General features: G+C 42.6%; 1 protein-coding gene across 19 annotated transcripts in view; it reads right to left on the bottom strand.

Moving 5' to 3' along the window:
• Window positions 1-15388, bottom strand: part of mapta (microtubule-associated protein tau a) — a 36874-nt gene extending 21486 nt beyond the window's left edge. For 4 of the 19 annotated variants that reach the window (XM_085760688.1, XM_085760699.1, XM_085760700.1 and 1 more), the window contains exons 1-3: window positions 7269-7469; window positions 2962-3118; window positions 226-312 (exon numbers count right to left, since the gene is read on the bottom strand). In XM_085760688.1, the coding sequence (XP_085616814.1) occupies window positions 226-312; window positions 2962-3118; window positions 7269-7373 (349 nt within the window). In that variant the 5' untranslated portion in view covers window positions 7374-7469. Of the gene's footprint in view, window positions 1-225; window positions 313-2961; window positions 3119-3300; window positions 3607-7268; window positions 7475-15174 lie in introns of those variants that run through there. The other 15 variants (XM_085760701.1, XM_085760695.1, XM_085760692.1 and 12 more) reach the window with 13 other exon arrangements.
• Window positions 15389-19240: the final 3852 nt, after the last annotated feature.

Genomic DNA, 19240 nt, shown 5'->3' with positions numbered 1-19240 from the left:
AAATTAGCAGCGTGAAAGCAAAACAAGGCAGGAAGGGTTAGAGCGGGAGGAAAGCTGTGAAAACCGAGAGCCGAGCTTCACATTCCTGCAGAAACATCTCTGGAATAAAAGATGTTAATTGCAAAAGAGGAGAAAATGAAGTGAGGATCTGCAGGCATGCTAAAAACCATGGTTAATGAGCACATCAACACAACAGTCTTTGGTTTGTCTAGCAGGCGGGCGTACCGGGTGTCCCCTCGTCCTCACCGCTCTCTGCCTGAGAGAGTTCACACTCAGATTTCAGCCCGTTCTCACCGGGCGCCGCGTCGCTGTCTGTGGATTAAAGGTAAGCTGAGGTGAAGCTCCAGGCTTCAGGACGGAAACTGACAACAGGTGATGTTCACGGGAGCTGGGAAATAAAAACTTTGACCGATAAAACCTCAACAATAGTCTGCTTTTTTTTTCTTTTTCTTTTTTTTTTTTTTACACATGACCACCTGATAAAGCAAATACGTGGATTTTTAAATATTGTATGGATGAAGCTGGGTGTTGTTTTAACTGTTGAAATATAGGATGATGCAAGGAAAATAACAGTTTGTAATCGGAGAAGAGCGAAGCAATGTTGCCCCAAACCGTCTCTCCAAACACAGAAAGGATGTATGTCCTTTTTGTCTTAAATGTAAGACAGGAATCTGTGATCTTACTCACTGTTTCTGGTCCTGTGTTAAAATACTAAAGTATTGGAGTGATGTCTTATTCTAAATACGAAAGGTTCTGAAGAAGGAGCTTGAACTCGAGCCGGTTTCCCTCCTTCTGGATGGCATGGGATAATAAAGGAATATACTGTAAACCTCTGGACTGGCTGACTACAAAACTAATGCCTTGAGGGAACCATTGTTGTGTATATTTGCTATTGTCTTTTAACCTATCTTTTCTCCCTCACAGCCCCCCCCCATCAAGAAGCTTATGCCTCTTGTCAGGCCATCATTGTAAATAAGAACATGTTCTTAATTGATTTCGCCTGGTTAAATAAAGGTCAAATAAAAATAAATAAAAATTTCTTGATTATATTGATGAGCATTTGTATAAAAAACTGTATTATTTTCTTTAGCTCCTATTGTATTTCACTCTATACTGTATAATGTACCTGTCACATTTACCTGGAACCTGGTTTTTATGTTGTTATTCCCAGCTTGTTTTTGTTTGGTCCTGTCTTGTCTATGTTTGTTTATTGATGAAAAATATATATAGTACAGATGTAAACACAATATATAAATGTGTTTCAGCCTCGTTTGTCACTGTTTTGTGTTCCCTAGAAACACAGCTCATATGTCGGAGCAGTGTCTTCTGCAGCTGCAGAGCGTTGACCCCTCAGGGCCACCGTAGAATCCACAGTCCCATTACTCTGTATATTCCAACAGAATAACAATGGTCAATCCCACTCTAACTACGCTGCATTACTACAACACTAAAGCTACACCAGACGGACCAATGAGATACTCACTGTGTGTTTCTCTGCTGATAACTGAGCCGTTTACCTCTGCGGACGGACCTGACCCTGTGCTCCGCTTCCTGTTTGCGTATAAGGCGATGGAGAACGGGAACGGGGAGAACGACTGCACTAGTGAGGGCTGTAAACTGGGGAACGCTAGGCTACGCACTAATTGGCCATATGGTTGATCGAGGGGGGGGCAGGGGAAAGTAAGAAAGAGGGGAAACACTGAGCACAATCTGTTAGGACTCTATTTATCTATTTTACCCACTCAAACAAACAGGACACCTCCCTGGACATTTATCTTCCCAGGAATAATCCTCCCGGCCGTGGGATCTCCTCCTTACACACACACACACAAAATGAAATAACTGGATGATTTCTGTGCTGCGTTCAAAGCCTGATTGTTTGTGAGCTGAATTGGGAGCGAACAGTGGCTGAGGACGGAGACGGGCCTCGTTCTGAGGCTCTGACCCAGATGCCTGGATTACAGAGCACAGTGCAGCTGCAGTCAGGCTCTCAGGCCCAGTCAAGCATGTCTTGTATCCATTATGTAAAGAGGGATTAAAACAAAGCACAGTAGAAACTGCGGGTCCCGGCCTCTGGCCCGACTCTACACACACATACACACAACAGAGACTTTTAGGAAACTGAGTGAGGACGTTTTCTGTTTCAGATCATTTCCTGGGATTAAAGCTACAACATGAAGCTGACAGGGCGCGGAGTGGACCTTTAACCCGTGGACCCCAAAGTTTACCCACAAGTCAGCTGGGTCCCATCCAACGAGAGGAAAGAGGATTGCAAAGCGATTATTCATCATGTACAATACGTATTTATATAAAAACAACTGTGTTATATTCTACGGTCATTCGTTATCTCTTTACGTAACAGCATCTATTTATAGAAGCAGTTACAGTGGCAGAAAATTAGATAAATAAACGGCTTTATATCGGCTTAAAGTGATGTTTAAGGTGATTTATGTAATGTTTACATGCAGCGTGTAAATGCTGAACAGCAGGTTTCTATTAAATGTGTAAATACAGATTTTTAGTTCTGATCTTAATCATGTCTGTGCTGTGTCATTATTATCATTATCATCATTGATCGACATCAGGAAAAGGTCGTCATCTGGTCTATAAAGTTTAAAGTGGCTCCTTCCTGCAGCTGCGTCGTATTAAACTTTATAACGACCTTCACTTTCTCTTCATTCTTCCTATTCAACTCCTCCTCTGATATAAAAATCCTAAAATAAAAAAGATCCTTTGCTCATCAGGCTCAACTTCTTTTGGTTAAACTTCTTATGCAAATGCAGGAACCATCTCTATGTGTAGGTGGATTTCTGGATTGGACCAGTTAAAGACTCTCATCCCTACGACTTAATGACATGACGACATCATCACTGAAGATGAGTCGTCTTTGTCACGTTCAACCTCTACAACATTGGGAAACATGAACTTGGCAGCAGTTTGTCTGTGTTTCCTGTCTCTGACCTTTCATTTTGGCGTCCCCGGTGCCTCTGTGTCCCATCTGGACCCCGTTCTCCTGGTGGTTGATGGTCATGTTGGCTAAGGAGGAGCTCATGTTGTCTCCAGAACCGTAGCTGTTCGAGGCGTTGTTGGCGTACTCCATTGCCAGTCGCAGGTCAGGCTGCAGAGGAACACAAACCCCAGAGCAACATCAGTGACCGATGATGAGCAGGACAGGAAGTGTCTCATTACTGTGTTATAATGACAAGTTAGACATGGAACATGCAAAGCAGCGGACAAGGACAAACGTCTGGTTTTTAAAGATTAAATATAATGATGGCGCACTTCATGGACACTCCTCACTCTTCCGGTGCACAAAAACCAGTCCCGTCACCTCCAAATGTAAACAGACACTGTGTCTGTGAAAACCAGTTATTTATACACCCTGACGTGGGGTCGGCGCTTCATGTTACAGCCCCACAAATAAAAATAGTCCGTCCTGCTCATGTGCACGCCGTCCTCACTTTCTAAACACCCAACGACCACCTCTGGGACCTGCTCGGTCCTGTGACAAAACTGGTGCAGCGCTCATGTTTCATTCGCCGCCATATTTCAGCACACAGTGACTCATGAAGACAGCGCTAGGCTAATACTTCGTATTGTACCGCAGGAAGTGAACGCCACAGTCCTGACATGCTCCCTCGACGGGACGAGATGCAAGTGGCGTCAAATCTCATAAAAAGAGGATTACATATCAGATTAAACCCAAGCCTCTGGTTACATCAGCAGTTTTCAGCTTGAATCATATTTTTTTTCACTGCCCTCTCATACAATCACTTTCACTATCACACACACACACACACATAGAAACTTATAACTTGAGCCAGAGCTCAGAGCTTATGGCATAATCAGTCTCGGCATCCAAACTGCTCTTTCCGTGTTTGTATGGAAATGCAGATTTACCAGCTCCTGGTCTTTAGCTTCACCCTCATTCCCACGTTGGCACATAAACACGACTCTGATTAATCTCTCTGAGGTGCTGCCTAAAAGCCCTTTGGCAACCAATAGGTCAATATATATGGAACTGTAATGGGCCAAGCCCAAAAATGATGAATTTGACCCTGTATCTTTAACTCTAGCCCTAGTGTGTGCTAAACCAGATTGATGGTAGCACTAGATTTTATTTGACAGATATAGATTTTGGATTCAAAGCATCATATTATAATAAAATACAACACCAATCTCCAATATTTTAACTTAGCTTGCAACCTCATAATAGCATCTAGTTGAAACCTCCTTCCTTGTTTTGTCATAATAATAAGTTAGCAGAGACTTTTCTGCTTTGAAATAATTGTTTCAAAGCTTCTTCTTTTTTTTTTAAGAAAAAGGTTTTCCTACTTCTTTTTAAACTTAGGTTTGCAAAAAAGGAGTTATTTTTACATTTTGCTTAATGCTACATAGCTAGTGTTAGCATTATTAGCTGTTGACTTATCAGTTACTTATTAGCATTTGCCATCACTACATAGTTTACATTAGCAGTTGTTTACTCACCAGTCTAGATGAAATCTTACTGGTTTGGCTTGAAACTTGACACTTTTACTTGCTAAAAAACTGTTTCCAGCTAAATTAATGTTAGTTTGTTTCTATTTCTATGGTTTATTTTTTTCAACTGAAATTAGCATGCTAACTGGCTAGCCCCTAACTCCTAACTGACAGAATGCAGCGTTCGTTCCAATCGGTTGCTAATGGCAACACTGGCTGCATAGCAACAGTTGCTAATAGCCACACTGGCTACGTAGCAACAGTAAAAAGGTTGATAAACCAGTAACTAAACTAAACTAGATAACTTTAGCCACATACCCAGGGGGCAAAGCAAAAAAACGGACATGGAGCGTTGTAAAAGGTTTGACACCAGAAATGATATCTAGGAACTTCAAGGATTAAAACCTGGGTGGACAACCCGGTCAACTAGCTGCTGGAAAGCTACAGGGGGCCAAAACCCCTTTCTTGGGTCATTTTGCTGGCGAAATGATGTAAATGCAAATATTTAGGTACTACAATGGCATAAATAGTCATACAACTATAAAATTTGGCAGAGAGTATCTTGACACATAGGGGGAGGCATGAAAAAAAGATTCTGGGGTTTGTTGCAACTCGATTTTAAGATATCACCCTCAACATCCCAAAAAAGACCAAAAAAAGTACTGTTCGCCTGACAAATTCTCATGAAAATTCTTATTTTTCCAGCACTTTATGGAGAATATCTATGCTTAACATGTATATAGAAAATTTCCTTAATTCATAAGCTTCCATTTGAGTCCAAGATAGCCTTTCTACTAGCTACTGGAAAGCTGCAGGCTGTATCCAAACAATGCAACACCTATTGTGAAAAACTACATGTTAACTGGCATGATCAGAAACCATTCTATTTCTGGTCTCCCCAAAGTGAACAGATAGATAGAGAAGACCGTTGGCCACAGCAAGTGGGGCTTTTGAGATAGAAAGGCTATCTTGGACTCAAATGGAAGCTTATGAATTAAGGAAATTTTCTATATACATGTTAAGCATAGATATTCTCCATAAAGTGCTGGAAAAATAAGAATTTTCATGAGAATTTGTCAGGCGAACAGTACTTTTTTTGGTCTTTTTTGGGATGTTGAGGGTGATATCTTAAAATTGAGTTGCAACAAACCCCAGAATCTTTTTTTCATGCCTCCCCCTATGTGTCAAGATACTCTCTGCCAAATTTTATAGTTGTATGACTATTTATGCCATTGTAGTACCTAAATATTTGCATTTACATCATTTCGCCAGCAAAATGACCCAGAAAGGGGTTTTGGCCCCCTGTAGCTTTCCAGCAGCTAGTTGACCGGGTTGTCCACCCAGGTTTTAATCCTTGAAGTTCCTATATCATTTCTGGTGTCAAACCTTTTACAACGCTCCATGTCCGTTTTTCAAAAAACTGGGATTTTGCCCCCTGGGTAACAAGCTAATAATGTGATTAAAAATGATAAAATATACCAGTAAAAAATGACCAGTAGACTAAACTAGTTAACTTTACAAGCTAATAATGTGATTAATAATAGTAAAATGATGATGATGATTAATAAATCATAAAAATGACCAGTGGACTAGTTAACTTTAGCCAAAAGTTAATGTGATTAATACCTAATAATAAAAATGACCAGTAGCTATTAATGTGATTATAATCAGCTAACTTCAGCCACAAGCTAACAATGTGATTAATAATAATAAATGTGATTAATATTCTTTTTTTAAAGACAGCCAGTAGACTAAACTAGCTAACTGTAGGCAATAATGTGATTAATAGCCTACTAATAAAATGTCAGCTAGACTAACTATCTAACCTAAGCCAGAAGTTAACAGTGTAATAATTTGTCAATTAGGTACAGGAAGCTAATGCTTTTACTTTTGATATCTCAAGTAGTTTTCTGTGTAGTACTGTCTGGTAGCTACTAAAGCAGCAGCAGCCTATTGTTGTGTTGTTATAAAAAGCGTGTTAGCATTTCCTCCACCGTTGAGCTTTTCTTTTAGCACGCTGTTACTGCACCTGACGCAACTGTCTCTTTACAGATGGTAATGCCTGTGTGTGTTGCCGTGGTTACTCCACCCCATAAAAAAAACCTCCACTCACTGGGCTCAGCTATGTGACCTCCGCTCTGTGTACCTTCAATATCTCCTGACCTTGGATCTTTACACAGCGTTTGTTCAACAGCCGGCACAAGTGGGACAGAGTGGAAACTGGAAAACTAAACTAAAACTAAACTAAACAAGAAAGAAAAAAAGAGAAACGTAGATAAATAAATAAAAATTAAATGTTATAAAGTCCAAATAATAAGTGCATCAGAGCCTGTTACATCTTAATCTCCTGAGCTATAGAGCTGCACTGTTTGCACAGAAACCGTCAATGAGCTGCACTGTTCCCTCATTAACATAAACACACACTGTAGTTTACTTTCACTCAGTCACACCCACACACACATGCACACACCATAGACTGTATAGGCAGTGGCACACACACATTCATGCACTCACTAGCTACTGCACCAACCGGGTTAATCCACCACTGAAAATATTCCAGTTTCTTCCTTTTATAGCTAAAAAACAACAACTAAAAGGTGGAAACTACTGACCCTGATAATCTGTTTCTGTTTGGTAGGCGTTGTTAATTCAGCTCCGACCAATCAACAGCTGGTCGCTCATCCATCCATCCTGCCTTCATTGTTTTTAGCTGGCGCGTGTTAATAGCAGGTGGATTTTAAAGGCATTTTGTTAGTCGTTGTTAACTTCTGTGACTTACGACTTTAAACAACAACCTGCACAGCGGCACTGATTTCTCCCACGCTCCTCGACATGTCCGCGGCCTTATCTTTCCTCACTTTTCTGCCTCGGCCGCAGGAACATGACGTCCCCATTCCCACTTTTAATCTTAATCCTGCATAGAGAAACTCCCAAAACAGGCAGCGTCAGTCAGTGAACACACCACCAGACCTGTCTGCACCAACAACAACAACAACAACTGTGAGATGTGAGTGGGACTCGACCATGCAGACGAAGGCCCGGAGCTGCAGACTGATGCACTGACTGGTGGCTTTAGTTTTGTGTTTTATTTCTGTTGGATTTTGTAAAACAGAAACACAAAAATAAAGGATAAAAGCAGTTCTATTCAGCATTTTAAACAAGTGGGAGGTCCTGATAGCTCATCAATGGTAGAGTGACATTTGTGCGTCCCATAGAAATGCTCATGAATAGCGTACTCTCAGCACTCAAACACACACACACACACACACACACACACACACACACACACATACATACAGCTCCCGGACAAAACTCCCATTGTAGCATTACACATGACAGAATCCAAACAAGAAGAGAGAGAGCTGCGCCCTTGCCAACGGAGACAATCCCTCTGAGAGGCCGTTCGCTCTGCATCCGGGAGCTCGGCCGGTTGGAGAGCAAACAAACTGCAGCCTGATAAGAAGAGCCGAGTCCTTCAGCTGATAAGTGTGTGTCTGTATGTGTGTGTGTGTGTGTGCGTGTGTGTGTGTGAGGAGGAAACAGAGATGGTTTAATGACTCAGACTCAACGATCTGCTTCACAACCTCAGGAGGACGCCGCTGCCTCCTGATGATTTAGTTTGGGTCAAAAACTCAAGTGCACACATTTCACCTGCTGCAGAAAGGGGGCGTGACAGCGGCCTTTGTCGCAGCTTCATGAGGGTGGGGCTTGAGGGGGCTGAGGGGGGGTGAGGGGGGGTTGAGGGGGCGTTGAGAGGTCTGCTGATGCAGCTCGTCCCTCTCAGGGCCGTGTGAAAATGTAATCTTGGCACCGGCCCCCGGCTCTGCAAGGAGCTCGGTCAACAGAGGATGTTGACACAGCTCCAGGAGCATGCAGCAAGACATGCAGGCTGGAGCTGTGTGTGTGTGTGTGTGTGTATGTCCAGGGTGTGTGATGCCCCAAGCTGGAGCAAAATATGGAAACTGATTTTCTAGTTTTTCATCAAGTCGTTAAAAAAATGTCTCATCAGCTTTATCTCAACTTTGCAAATTAATCTATTCCAGTTTGTTTTGGAAACTGAAGTTTGGTGTTGGTGGATTTGCCCTGAAGGGACGGAGGGGTGCATGATGGGAAATGTAGGATCTCAGTCTCTAAAGCTGCTAGTTCAATCAGATCAGCATCAGAAAAACATAAAACATTCAGTTTACTTTCATCTAAGCCTAAATAAAAGCAGGAAAATTCATTTTTCAGACACTGGACTCAGAGAAACTGATGCATTAATGTGTAAGAACTGTTTTAAATCATGAATTTGTTAATCAACAGAAAATGAATCAATAATCAGTTATTTAAAGTAAAATAATTGTTATAGTCATTAATCCAAACTATATGCAAAAAACTTTCTGCTTAAAGATTGTAAATGTGAAGATTTTCTGATTTCTACATGAGTTAAAAGTGAAGCCAAACTATCTAGATTTACGAAAAAATCTAGAGCTGCTGCCACACATTAACCTATCAAACAGTCCAATTGATCCAATCGATTGCTGTAAACCCAAAGATTTTCATTCTATTAGGACAAAGAAAAACAGAAAATCTTCATGTGTCAGAATCCAGATCCAGTTTTATGTTTCAGACATAGTGAAATGTATTAAAATCATACATTTTGATTAATATTTGGCTGTTTTGAGACATTTTACAGACAAAATGTCTCGATTGAATGAAAAACATTGAACACAATAATAATGGAAATAATCTTTGTTTGCAGCCTCAGATCAATCGACTTCTTGTTTCTGCCTGAACAACGTGGTGCCTTCAGGGACCCGGACGCTAACGGGTTCATCTGTGAAACGTTCAATCTGCTCATATCGTCGACGCTAAAAGCCAAAGAGGAGATGAGAGGAGAGAAAGCGTCCATTAAATTGATGTCATTTCACTAATTGATCCCGTTTCGGGTGCTGACTGAGTGGATCAAACCCAACAGACAAAGGTTCTCGTCTGAAGCTGCAGCTCGTGGCTCGGCTCAGAGACGAGGAGGAGGATGCTGCTGCTGCTGCTGCTCTCATGCTCGGCTGCCTCTGTATCTCTGACCTACTTTCCTTCCTCTCTCCCTCTCCCTCTCTTTCCCTCTCTCCGAGTCCTCGCCCAGCCTCCATCACTCTCCTCCTCCTCCTCCTCCCCCAGCCTCCCGGCGGCCGCAGCCCGGCTCTACCTCCTCTACATACATGTGGGCCGGGCCCTGCAGTGGAAGAAGAAGGGGGCTGAAGCTGAAGCTGAAGGTGGAGCCCACCGTTTTCCATTTTGCCCTCGGTCTAAACGGCTGAAGGGGAAACATCCTGCACACACACACACACATGTTCAGGAGCCGTGCTGCTGCCGAGGAAAGTCACATTTTCCATCTTTGTCTTCACACCTCCAGGATGTCCACCACACCCTGCTACCTCCACACACACTAACACACACTAACACACACACCGTGAAGACGCTGCAGCCGCCTCAAACAAGACTTTTCTTACATAATGAGAGCCAGACGTCCGGCAGAGATGCGTCACTTCAGGAATTCAGACTATGAGGAACTCTCTCATCCCCTGTTTTCACGGTGCAGAGCGTTAAGTAATCAGATGCTGCTGCAGCTGCTGCACGTTTCCATATGTACACAAGCTGCACACACACACACACACACAGGAACACACTAGTGCTGCTACTGCTACTGGTGCAATGAGCCCAACTCCTCCATCAGCATGGAGCCAATTAACTGAGCACAGGAATGCAGTTTAAAGCTCGTCGTGGCATTTCTCCGTCTCCTTCTTCTTATTCTTCTTATTTAACGAGACAACGTAATCAGCGAGGCGTTCGAGAAACTTCTTTTGACCACGTCCACGTTTCCTACTGTGCACATCAATCAGTTCTGACACATGAGGTGAAGAAAGGTGAATAGTTCTGCCCTGGGAGTTCATTTATCTACAATTATTGATCATTCCTCAATGTCAATAAAGACATTTTCTCCAGTTTTAGTCCTTAAAGTGTCAGAAAACGGTGAATATAAACAAGTATGTTTGATTTATTATGATATTAAACATAGAAAATGACCAAATCGTCACAGTTCAGAAGCTGGAAGGAGAGAATATTTGGCATTAATTGTCTAAATGTTTCAGCGCTGAGTCAAACCTATTAAACGTGAATGATTTATTAACACTCGAATGCATAGTGGTGATCTGCTGCCAGTCTAAAGCTCCCGGGCCGCGGTCCCGTCCAAACCCCGCTCTGGACCGGAGCCTGAGTCAGGAAAACAAGTTGCTAAGTTCCTAAACGGAGCGACTGAGTGTGGATTCAGTTCAGTGAAGGTGACGAGTGAAGACGTCATCACCAAATTAAGAGCACGGACTGTTTCAATTAAAGGTTTTAATGTGACGATTAATCAACCAACTGCTGCTGAGTTACCGTCAACAACTGAGAATGATTTACTTTGGTTTGTTGACAACATTATAAAACATTTCATTTTTGATATAAACTGACCCTGGATTTATTTCTACTCTTATTTTGAAAGGTTGTTTGGTTGGTTCAGGGCTGAATATTAAAGGTAAAATTCACAGATTTAAATACAGTGTGTAAACATAATCTGAATACATCATCGTCCTCCATAACAACACATGACAGCGTTGTCATGTCAACAGGATGACATCATCTCTCTGCAGCCTCGTCTACACTCATCAGATAAGAATAGATTGGTTTTCTGATGTGACAATGCTGTGGTCAGTTTATGGTTAAAAAAAATAACAGTTTGGGTTTAAAATAAAAACCTTGTTTAGGTCAAAGAAGCTTTGTTGCCATGGATACAGGAGTAGGCTAAACATGAGGTTAAAGGTCGTGATTGTGACTTATCTAGCCTATATGTAGGCTACTAGTGTCAACTGAAGGGATCTGATGTCGTCAGGGTTAGAAATTCGATGAAAACCCATGCCGCGTTAAAGCAGAAGTAAGTGATATATTTGTGTTAATAAGTCTTAAATAGTTATATCTTCCGACAGCAATCACTTACATAGAGTGTTTGGACTGAAACACGGGTCTGTCAGTCACTCTGTTCTGCTCTGAGCCGAAGAGAAAACATTTATCGTATCCTACAGTTTTTATCCAATGAGGAGAGAGAACGGCATGCAGGGCTGTGTGTGCAGCCAAGGGACGCCGTGAATGTGGTGACGTAGCGACGAGGACTGTTATGGTGCGTTCAAGGAAACTCGTATTTTTCCGACCGTGAAGTGGTACCAGTTCGATCTGGTACGAGTTCACCGGTCGGAAGTTACGAGTGGCCGTTATAGTGACTTTCACCGGTAAAACAGGTCGGAAAAACACGAGTGGGTTGCCTGGAACGCTACAAAGTCGTAAGTTGTGACTTGAAGCTGTAATTTACGATTTCAAAAGCCTGCCTGGAACGCAGCATTAGCGAAAACGACCGGACCACTTACTTCTGCTTTAATTTGGGAGTTTGAAAGTCGTGGATTGAGATAAAACATCGTCAAGGTGCGTTGTGGGAAATGTAGGCTACACAGTTGCCTATAGAGTTCAGGGGCTGTCACTTTCAAAGACTGTGTATTTAAAGGAAAAATTACATCCCAGCGGTTAAAACGAGGGTGGATCCCCCGAGATATTCAAACACAACACAACACCAACAGTAGATCCAATAAAAACCTGTGGGCCTTAAAAACCTAAAGTCTCTGTGAAAAGTAACAAAGTTAGGCTATGTGTTGTTGAGGTTGCTAGGTGACAGGAGCCACGGTAACATCTGATGACAGAGCGGAAAACCTTTCAAGGTCGTCTGATTTTAGTTCTGTCTATAGCGACTCCAAAAGACTGACAATATTGTTGTTGTTATTGTTTGTTGTTAGCATTAGCATTAGCATTAGCATTAACGCTGAGGTGTAGAAACACCATGGCAACGAGCCAGGTAATAAACCGGTTACACTTCTGCTCGCACACAAAGCAGCAGTGATAGTAATGACAGCATTAGCCTATAAAATAACAGAACTAGGCTACTTTTTTCAGTAATGAGTAGCCTAATACAGTTAGGCTAAGTAGCGTCCCCCATGACAACGCCGTTACCGTTACTGACAATAAAATGCGCCGTTAACTTGACTCAAGAAGTCCCATCACAAATTAATTCACCCATTAAAGTGTAGCTACATGGGCTACACTTTTTTTCCCACTTTTTCTCCAATCCATCAACTAGTCGGAAAAAAAACGTTTATCTGGAACTAACCAACTCACTCAGTATCCCTCCGCACAGTTGGTTAGTTCCAGATAAGAGGTTGGGGGGGGGGGGGGGGGAGTCCAAGTCCTTTTAAACATTTTATAAAACAGCAAGTTTTCCTGGTAATTAGTTACTTTTATAATGCAGTAATTCAGTTACTAACTCAGCTACTTTTGGGGGAAAGCCACTTGAAAGTAACATGCCCAACCCTGCAGAGCAGCCATCTTGGATTCTGCATCGTCCTGACCTCTTCCCTTCAGCGAGACGTTCAGGGTGAAAAAAACAAACCCCAGATGGGAAAATTTTGGGGATTTTTCCGACATCCCAATTGGGAAAAAAAGGGGGAAGTCAGGATGTGTCGCCCTGGAGATGAGCGCTGTGCCCTTTAATAAGCCACCATCACCTTGAGAGTTGGCCCCTGATGTTGAACAAGTTGAGCAGTTTTCAGGGGAGGGAGGGGCCAGTGTGTGTACAAGTGTGTGTGTCTGTGTGCACACATGTCTATGTCTGTGTGTGTACGTGTGTCTATGTCTGTGTGCATCATGCCAGTGCGTCTCTACAGTAACAACCTGACTGAGGGGCCAAAGCCGCTGCAGGAACTCGGGGCACGATGACACCGAGGTGTCCGCGTCTCCTGACCCCCCCCCCCCACACACACACACACACACACACACACACAGACCAAGAACAACAACAACACGCCCGTGTCCCCGCCTTGTTTGTTGTTTTGTCATTTGTTCCTGCTGCAATCGTGTTACATAACACTTCTTAAAATGTTTTTTGTGTTCATCTTTCTTTCTTTTTTGTGTCATGTTGTGTGAGCTACTGGACTAATTTGAATTTCCCTCCTAGGGATGAATAAAGTATTCTCTATTCTATTCTATTCTTGTGTTGTGGCTCAGATCGATGTAACGAGGCGCAGCAGAGACATAGAAAAGAGAAAACCACAAGGAGGAAGATGAAGAAGATGATGATGATGGGAAAGAAAGAGGTGTGTCCGAGCCTCCTCATCCCGGTGTGTAGCCTACTCCTCCTCCTCCGGTTCCAACACAAACACCGCAGGTATAGGGCTAGCTCTCATCATCACCACCACCACCACCATCCTCCTCAGCTCTGGCACGCGAGCTCAGCTGCGCATTAAAACCCCTTTTGTTTTCATTTTGACTCGCTAACTGGGTTCATGGCGAGAGGCGTTCACGCACCTACTGCGGGTCAGAGCCTGAGCGCTGACCCCCGGGGGGAGGAGGAGGAGGAGGAGGAGGAGGAGGAGGATTAACCTACCGCGAGCAGCGCACAATATGTGTCACATAAGCAGCCCGGTTGAGTTGCGCTGCTGCGCGGACACTCGCAGGGAAAAAATGGGCTTGGCATTTGCGCACAGAGGCGCCGCATCATCCCGATCCCCTACATCACCACCACCACCACCACCATCATCATCATCATCATCATCTGCTCCCTACATAATGGAGAAATATTATGCACATACAGGAGGTGGCACTTGAACGCAACACACGCATAATAATAAGCCCAGTTTGATTTAGCTGCAGAATAAAGGAGTGTGTGTGTGCCAGGAAGCCTCCAGGCCGCAGATACAAATACAACACGGGCGAAAGATCCAGAATAACGGGAGGGGGAGAGAGGGGAAAAAAAAAAAAAGCAACACACACATATCTACACATACACACATGGCCTCCTAGGCTACACACACTGCGCTCCGATAAAGACGACACAAAGGAAAGAAGAGTCCACGCACGGACACTATAAAGTGGAGTCGATCAGAGCAGCAGAGGAACAACACAACACAACACAACACGGAGCCGCAATAATGAGATTATAAATATTCTGCCCGGATTAGTCTGGTAGCAGCTATAGGCGCGCGCACAAGGACAATATCGGTGGAGCGGCAGGCAGGCGCGAGAGCAGCCAGGACCTGCTTCTCCTCCTCCAGGATGAAGAGGATGATGATGATGATGATGAAGATGATGGAGACATTTTTTTTTTATATATATTTTTCATCCGAGGAGAAAACAAGAAGAGGAGGAGGAGGCGCTGCAACAAAAACACGTTTCTGTTTCTGTGTTTGCTGTATAGACGCGGATCGATGTAGATCAAACAGAATAAAAATAAATAAATAAATAGCCTAAATAAAAGATAACATAAAAAAATAATAATAATAATAACGAGTGTGTGTTTGGTTCTGCAGGGTTCATGTCTGATTCCGTGTGCATGTTGATCCTGTTTCAGTTCAGGCCCAACCTCTCCCACCTCATGCAAAAAAAAAAAAAAAAAATACATGAAGTGACAAGACGACGGACGCCGATGGAGGGTTTTTTTTATATATATATAACGACGCCCGTACGTGGGTTCGAGCTCCGGTCCGGTCCGGTCCGGTGCTGCAGCTGCTCATTCCCGCGGCTCGGTGCAGGTCGGATCGGTCAGAGAACAAGAACCAGAACCAGAACCAGGTTTTTTCTTACCTGAGCGCAGACAGCGGTGTTGTCTCTTCAGCGGCAGTCGGTCACCGAGCGCACACACATACACACACATACACACACACTCCCTCCCTCTCTCTCTTTGCTCTGCCTCTCTCTCATACACACACACACACACACACACACGGTGCTGCTGCGGCCGGAGGAGGGCGCTGTGGAGTCTGTGATGTCCGACTGTCCTGAAATGCAACCTGTGCGCTGCTGCTGCTCCGGCTCCTTTGGAGACAAAGAGACACAGACACGTTTATGTTTTGATTTATTACACGTCATAAAAAAACATCAGCACGAGCCTTTTAATGGATGGTAATTAATCACATGTCATATTTTATTAGTTCTCATTAGTTAAATTAAATGCATTTAGAATAAAATGTGTTTTCATTTCATTTTGAATTTTTTAATTATTGTGAATCCGTTTCCATTTCCATTTTTATATTTTATTCGTCAGTAAAACTCTTTGATCTGTCCCACTGGGTGTGGAGCCTGTATAATAATATATTTATATAGGCCTTTTCCTTTTTCTTTTAGATGCGAGTATTTCAGTTGTTATTACAACATGACGCAACACAGCCACCAGGGGGTTCTGAGGGCCACCAGCAAAGGTATAATCATTCATAGCTATAGTAAATTATCATAAATAAAAGGTCATGCAATGTGTTCAAAAGCATAAAAATGAGATAAATTCATAAGAAACAACAACATAAAATCGCAGGTTATACAGCAGGTGGATGTGGAGTCTCATCAAAGAACCAGAAAACAGTGCAAGTTAGTGTCAGTTTGACCAAATACACTTGATTATATAACAAAAAATCAATCAATAACGAGCCAATGGAATAACAATAAAACATATAACTTCTCTGATTAATGAAACTTTAACTTGATAAACTTTTCTTGTGCATCAGTAAAGTTTTAGCTTTAACAGAACTTTAAATTTGCATTATTAGAGACACAGATTTAAAAAAAAAAAAAAAAAATCACATCATCCTAATTAACTTATAAATAAAATTATTTCAAGTTTTACTGAATGTAAAATCTAAATCTGCCTCTGACTTTGTTCATGTTTCATGAAACGTCAACATCTCTGTGAATCCGTCTTCTTTACACCGGGCCGACAAACCTGATTCAAAACCATAAAACTTTATTCTAAACCCTAGTTCAGATTCCAGAGATGCCAGATGTGTCAAAATAAAACAAAGAAGCAAAAGAAATCTGAGATATATTCACAGGTGCAGCTGTAAAAAGTTAAGGGATTTTAAACCAACCTTAAAGCTCCTTAAGGGGAAATTTAAGGAGGAATAATTTTTTTTGTGGATATTTATATATTGAACAGTGACTCGGTCTGAGCTTCAGTCGACACACAAAGGTTGAGTCCTGGCAGCGACACCAGAGGAGGAAGAGGAGGAGGAGGAGGAGGCCTGAGGGGTGAACAGTGCACTACTGTGTCACAGGCCTCCCACCGTCACACACACACACACACACACACACACACACACACACACACACACACACACACACACACACACACACACACACACACCACACACACACACACACACACACACACACCACACACACACACACACACACACACACACACTGGGTGCCAACTTTTACACTAAGTTGAGAAACCATTCAGCTCCAGAAAACAGCAGTGGAATTATTGACGCCCAGATTTTTGTTTGGGAACGTTGAAGCGCTGATGTGTTGGCAGGACCGCACTCTTTGTGCCCTCTCTCTCTTTCTCCTTCTCTCTCTCTCTGTCTGGTGGAAACCTGTCTGCTGCAGCTGCACCTGAATTCATCTTGCTCATCAACATCTGGATCTGCAGCAACACAGAACAAACAGAGCAGAGAGTTGTCTTGAGAGCTTCTCATCAAAGGGCTAGTTCAACATTTTGGCAAATTGGCCCATTGCCATAATCCCTATAGTCTTAGCAGTAGGTTTGTTACCTTTAATTGTCAGTGCAAGCTATTTTTAGAACGGCGGAGCAGAGCCGTGAGCTGCTCAGAGCTACGCTACGGAGGCTCATGGGATTTCTTGGTTTCCCTCATCAAACACACAATCCAACAACTCCACAACGCTCTGGTGGACAAGTTGTGACCTGCACATTCACCACGCTATGAGATAATAACAGAACGTTACCAGACAGAGTTGTTTTAGAGGGAAATTCATGCAAAACCACTGATGCGCGTTGCCTTCAGGGACAGTTTTTCAGCAAGCAGTCTCTGTATTTACCTCTAAAACAACTCTGTCTGGTAACGATCTGTTATTATCTCATAGCGTGGTGAATGTGCAGGTCACAACTTGTCCACCAGAGTGTTGTGGAGTTGTTCGATTGTGTATTTGATGAGTTTGATGAGGGAAACCAAGAAATCCCATTAGCCTCTGTAGCGTAGCTCTGAGCAGCTCGCGGCTCTGCTCTGCCGTTCTAAAAATAGCTTGCACCGACAATTAAAGGTAACGAACCAACTGCTATGACTATAGAGATTATGGCAATGGGCCAATTTGCCAAAATGTTGAACTATCCCTTTAAGACCATGAGCAGATTCATGAAAATGTTGAACTAATCCTTTAAAAAGAAACCAATACAGAAATGTTATATCGGGTATAACACAAATGGCCCTATATCAAGGAAATGATGTCACAAAAAAGTGAAAATACAGTATTATCATCACACTGTATCAGATATAACAGCCTCAGAGTCCTGACATTAAATTACTGAGTAAAAACTGTCGGTGACTTTGATCTATTTTCTGATGTTATCTGATCCAGACATGTCAAATTATTTGCAGATTAATCGATTATGAGACGAGTCGTTAGTCGCGGCTGTAAATAAACTGAAGCTCCTTGTAGAACTGGAGCCAGATGGAGAGAAAAGGGGATTTCACTGGATTTAATCTTGTTTCATGAAGCGAACTCAGACGTCTAGACCGAGAGACCGACTCGGCTGTTTGAAGCTCAGTGATTTAAGAACTCGGAGGGAATTTCTGCAGCAGGATTTTCTCTCCTCCGTGTTTCCAGCTCTGAGTCCTGTGGTGAAACGATGCTGCACGGTGAAAACATGGCCGACTCTGACGAACCGGTCCGGCCCCTGAAGGCAGCAGCAGTCAGCTCTGAAGTATTTGGGAGGCGACTGTGACGACAGATTCAGATCAGTGTCGACGGCACAAAGAACTTCACAGGACAGTTATGAGTTCTTCAGATGCCAGATCAGACTCCAGGCTCTTAAACGCACCACCAACCATCTGCAATATGGAGACAGAGACGAGAAGGTCTGAGGACAGAGGAGACAGGAGACAGGTGGAGGACGGACCTCAGGGAAATGAAACAAGAGTGAACAACGACCACAAAGAGACAAAACAACAACATATCAAACAAAAACCACAAAGACACAGACAGATCTAAAGACAAAACAACCTCATAGTGATGCAAAAAACCTCATAATGGAAAAAGAGCAACATCAAATTATTGCAAAAACAAACTCAAAGAAACACAATGCTCAAAAACACTGAAAAAAAGTGACAAAAAAATCCCTCAAAACAACATCATGTTGCAAATACAACCAGAAAGAAACTCAAAAATTATAAAAAATAATCTCAGAGTAACAAAAATCTTTTCTTGGAGCTGCTCTTTGGATGGAACAGTTATGATAATTGAAGAAATATCCAAGGCTGGGTAGATTAGCATGACCAGACCATAGCAAAAAATACTTTTTAACTGTGTCTTGGACACTACTGTACTTCAACTATAATCATCTCAGAGTGACGGAAAAACTATTGAAAAGACACACAAACCAACCTTTAAGAAACAAAACAACTCAAATGTTGCAAAAACTGCAACACAAAGACAAAAGAAAACCTTAAAACAACCTGAGATTGACAGAAAAACAACATAATACGACAACAAAGTGACACAAATAAACCTCAAAGTGACGCCAAACTACAAAAAACACAAAATATGTTGCAAAAATCAAACAACCATACTCCACAACAACCATTTATATCATCACAGCTGCACAACGGCACAAACTGGAAATGACTGTGAGCAGCATCGA

The sequence above is a fragment of the Trachurus japonicus genome, chromosome 19 (assembly GCF_045865225.1).
Source record: "Trachurus japonicus isolate A0001 chromosome 19, Traja_1.0".
Lineage (NCBI taxonomy): Eukaryota > Metazoa > Chordata > Actinopteri > Carangiformes > Carangidae > Trachurus > Trachurus japonicus.
This window is presented reverse-complemented; position numbering and strand designations above follow the sequence as displayed.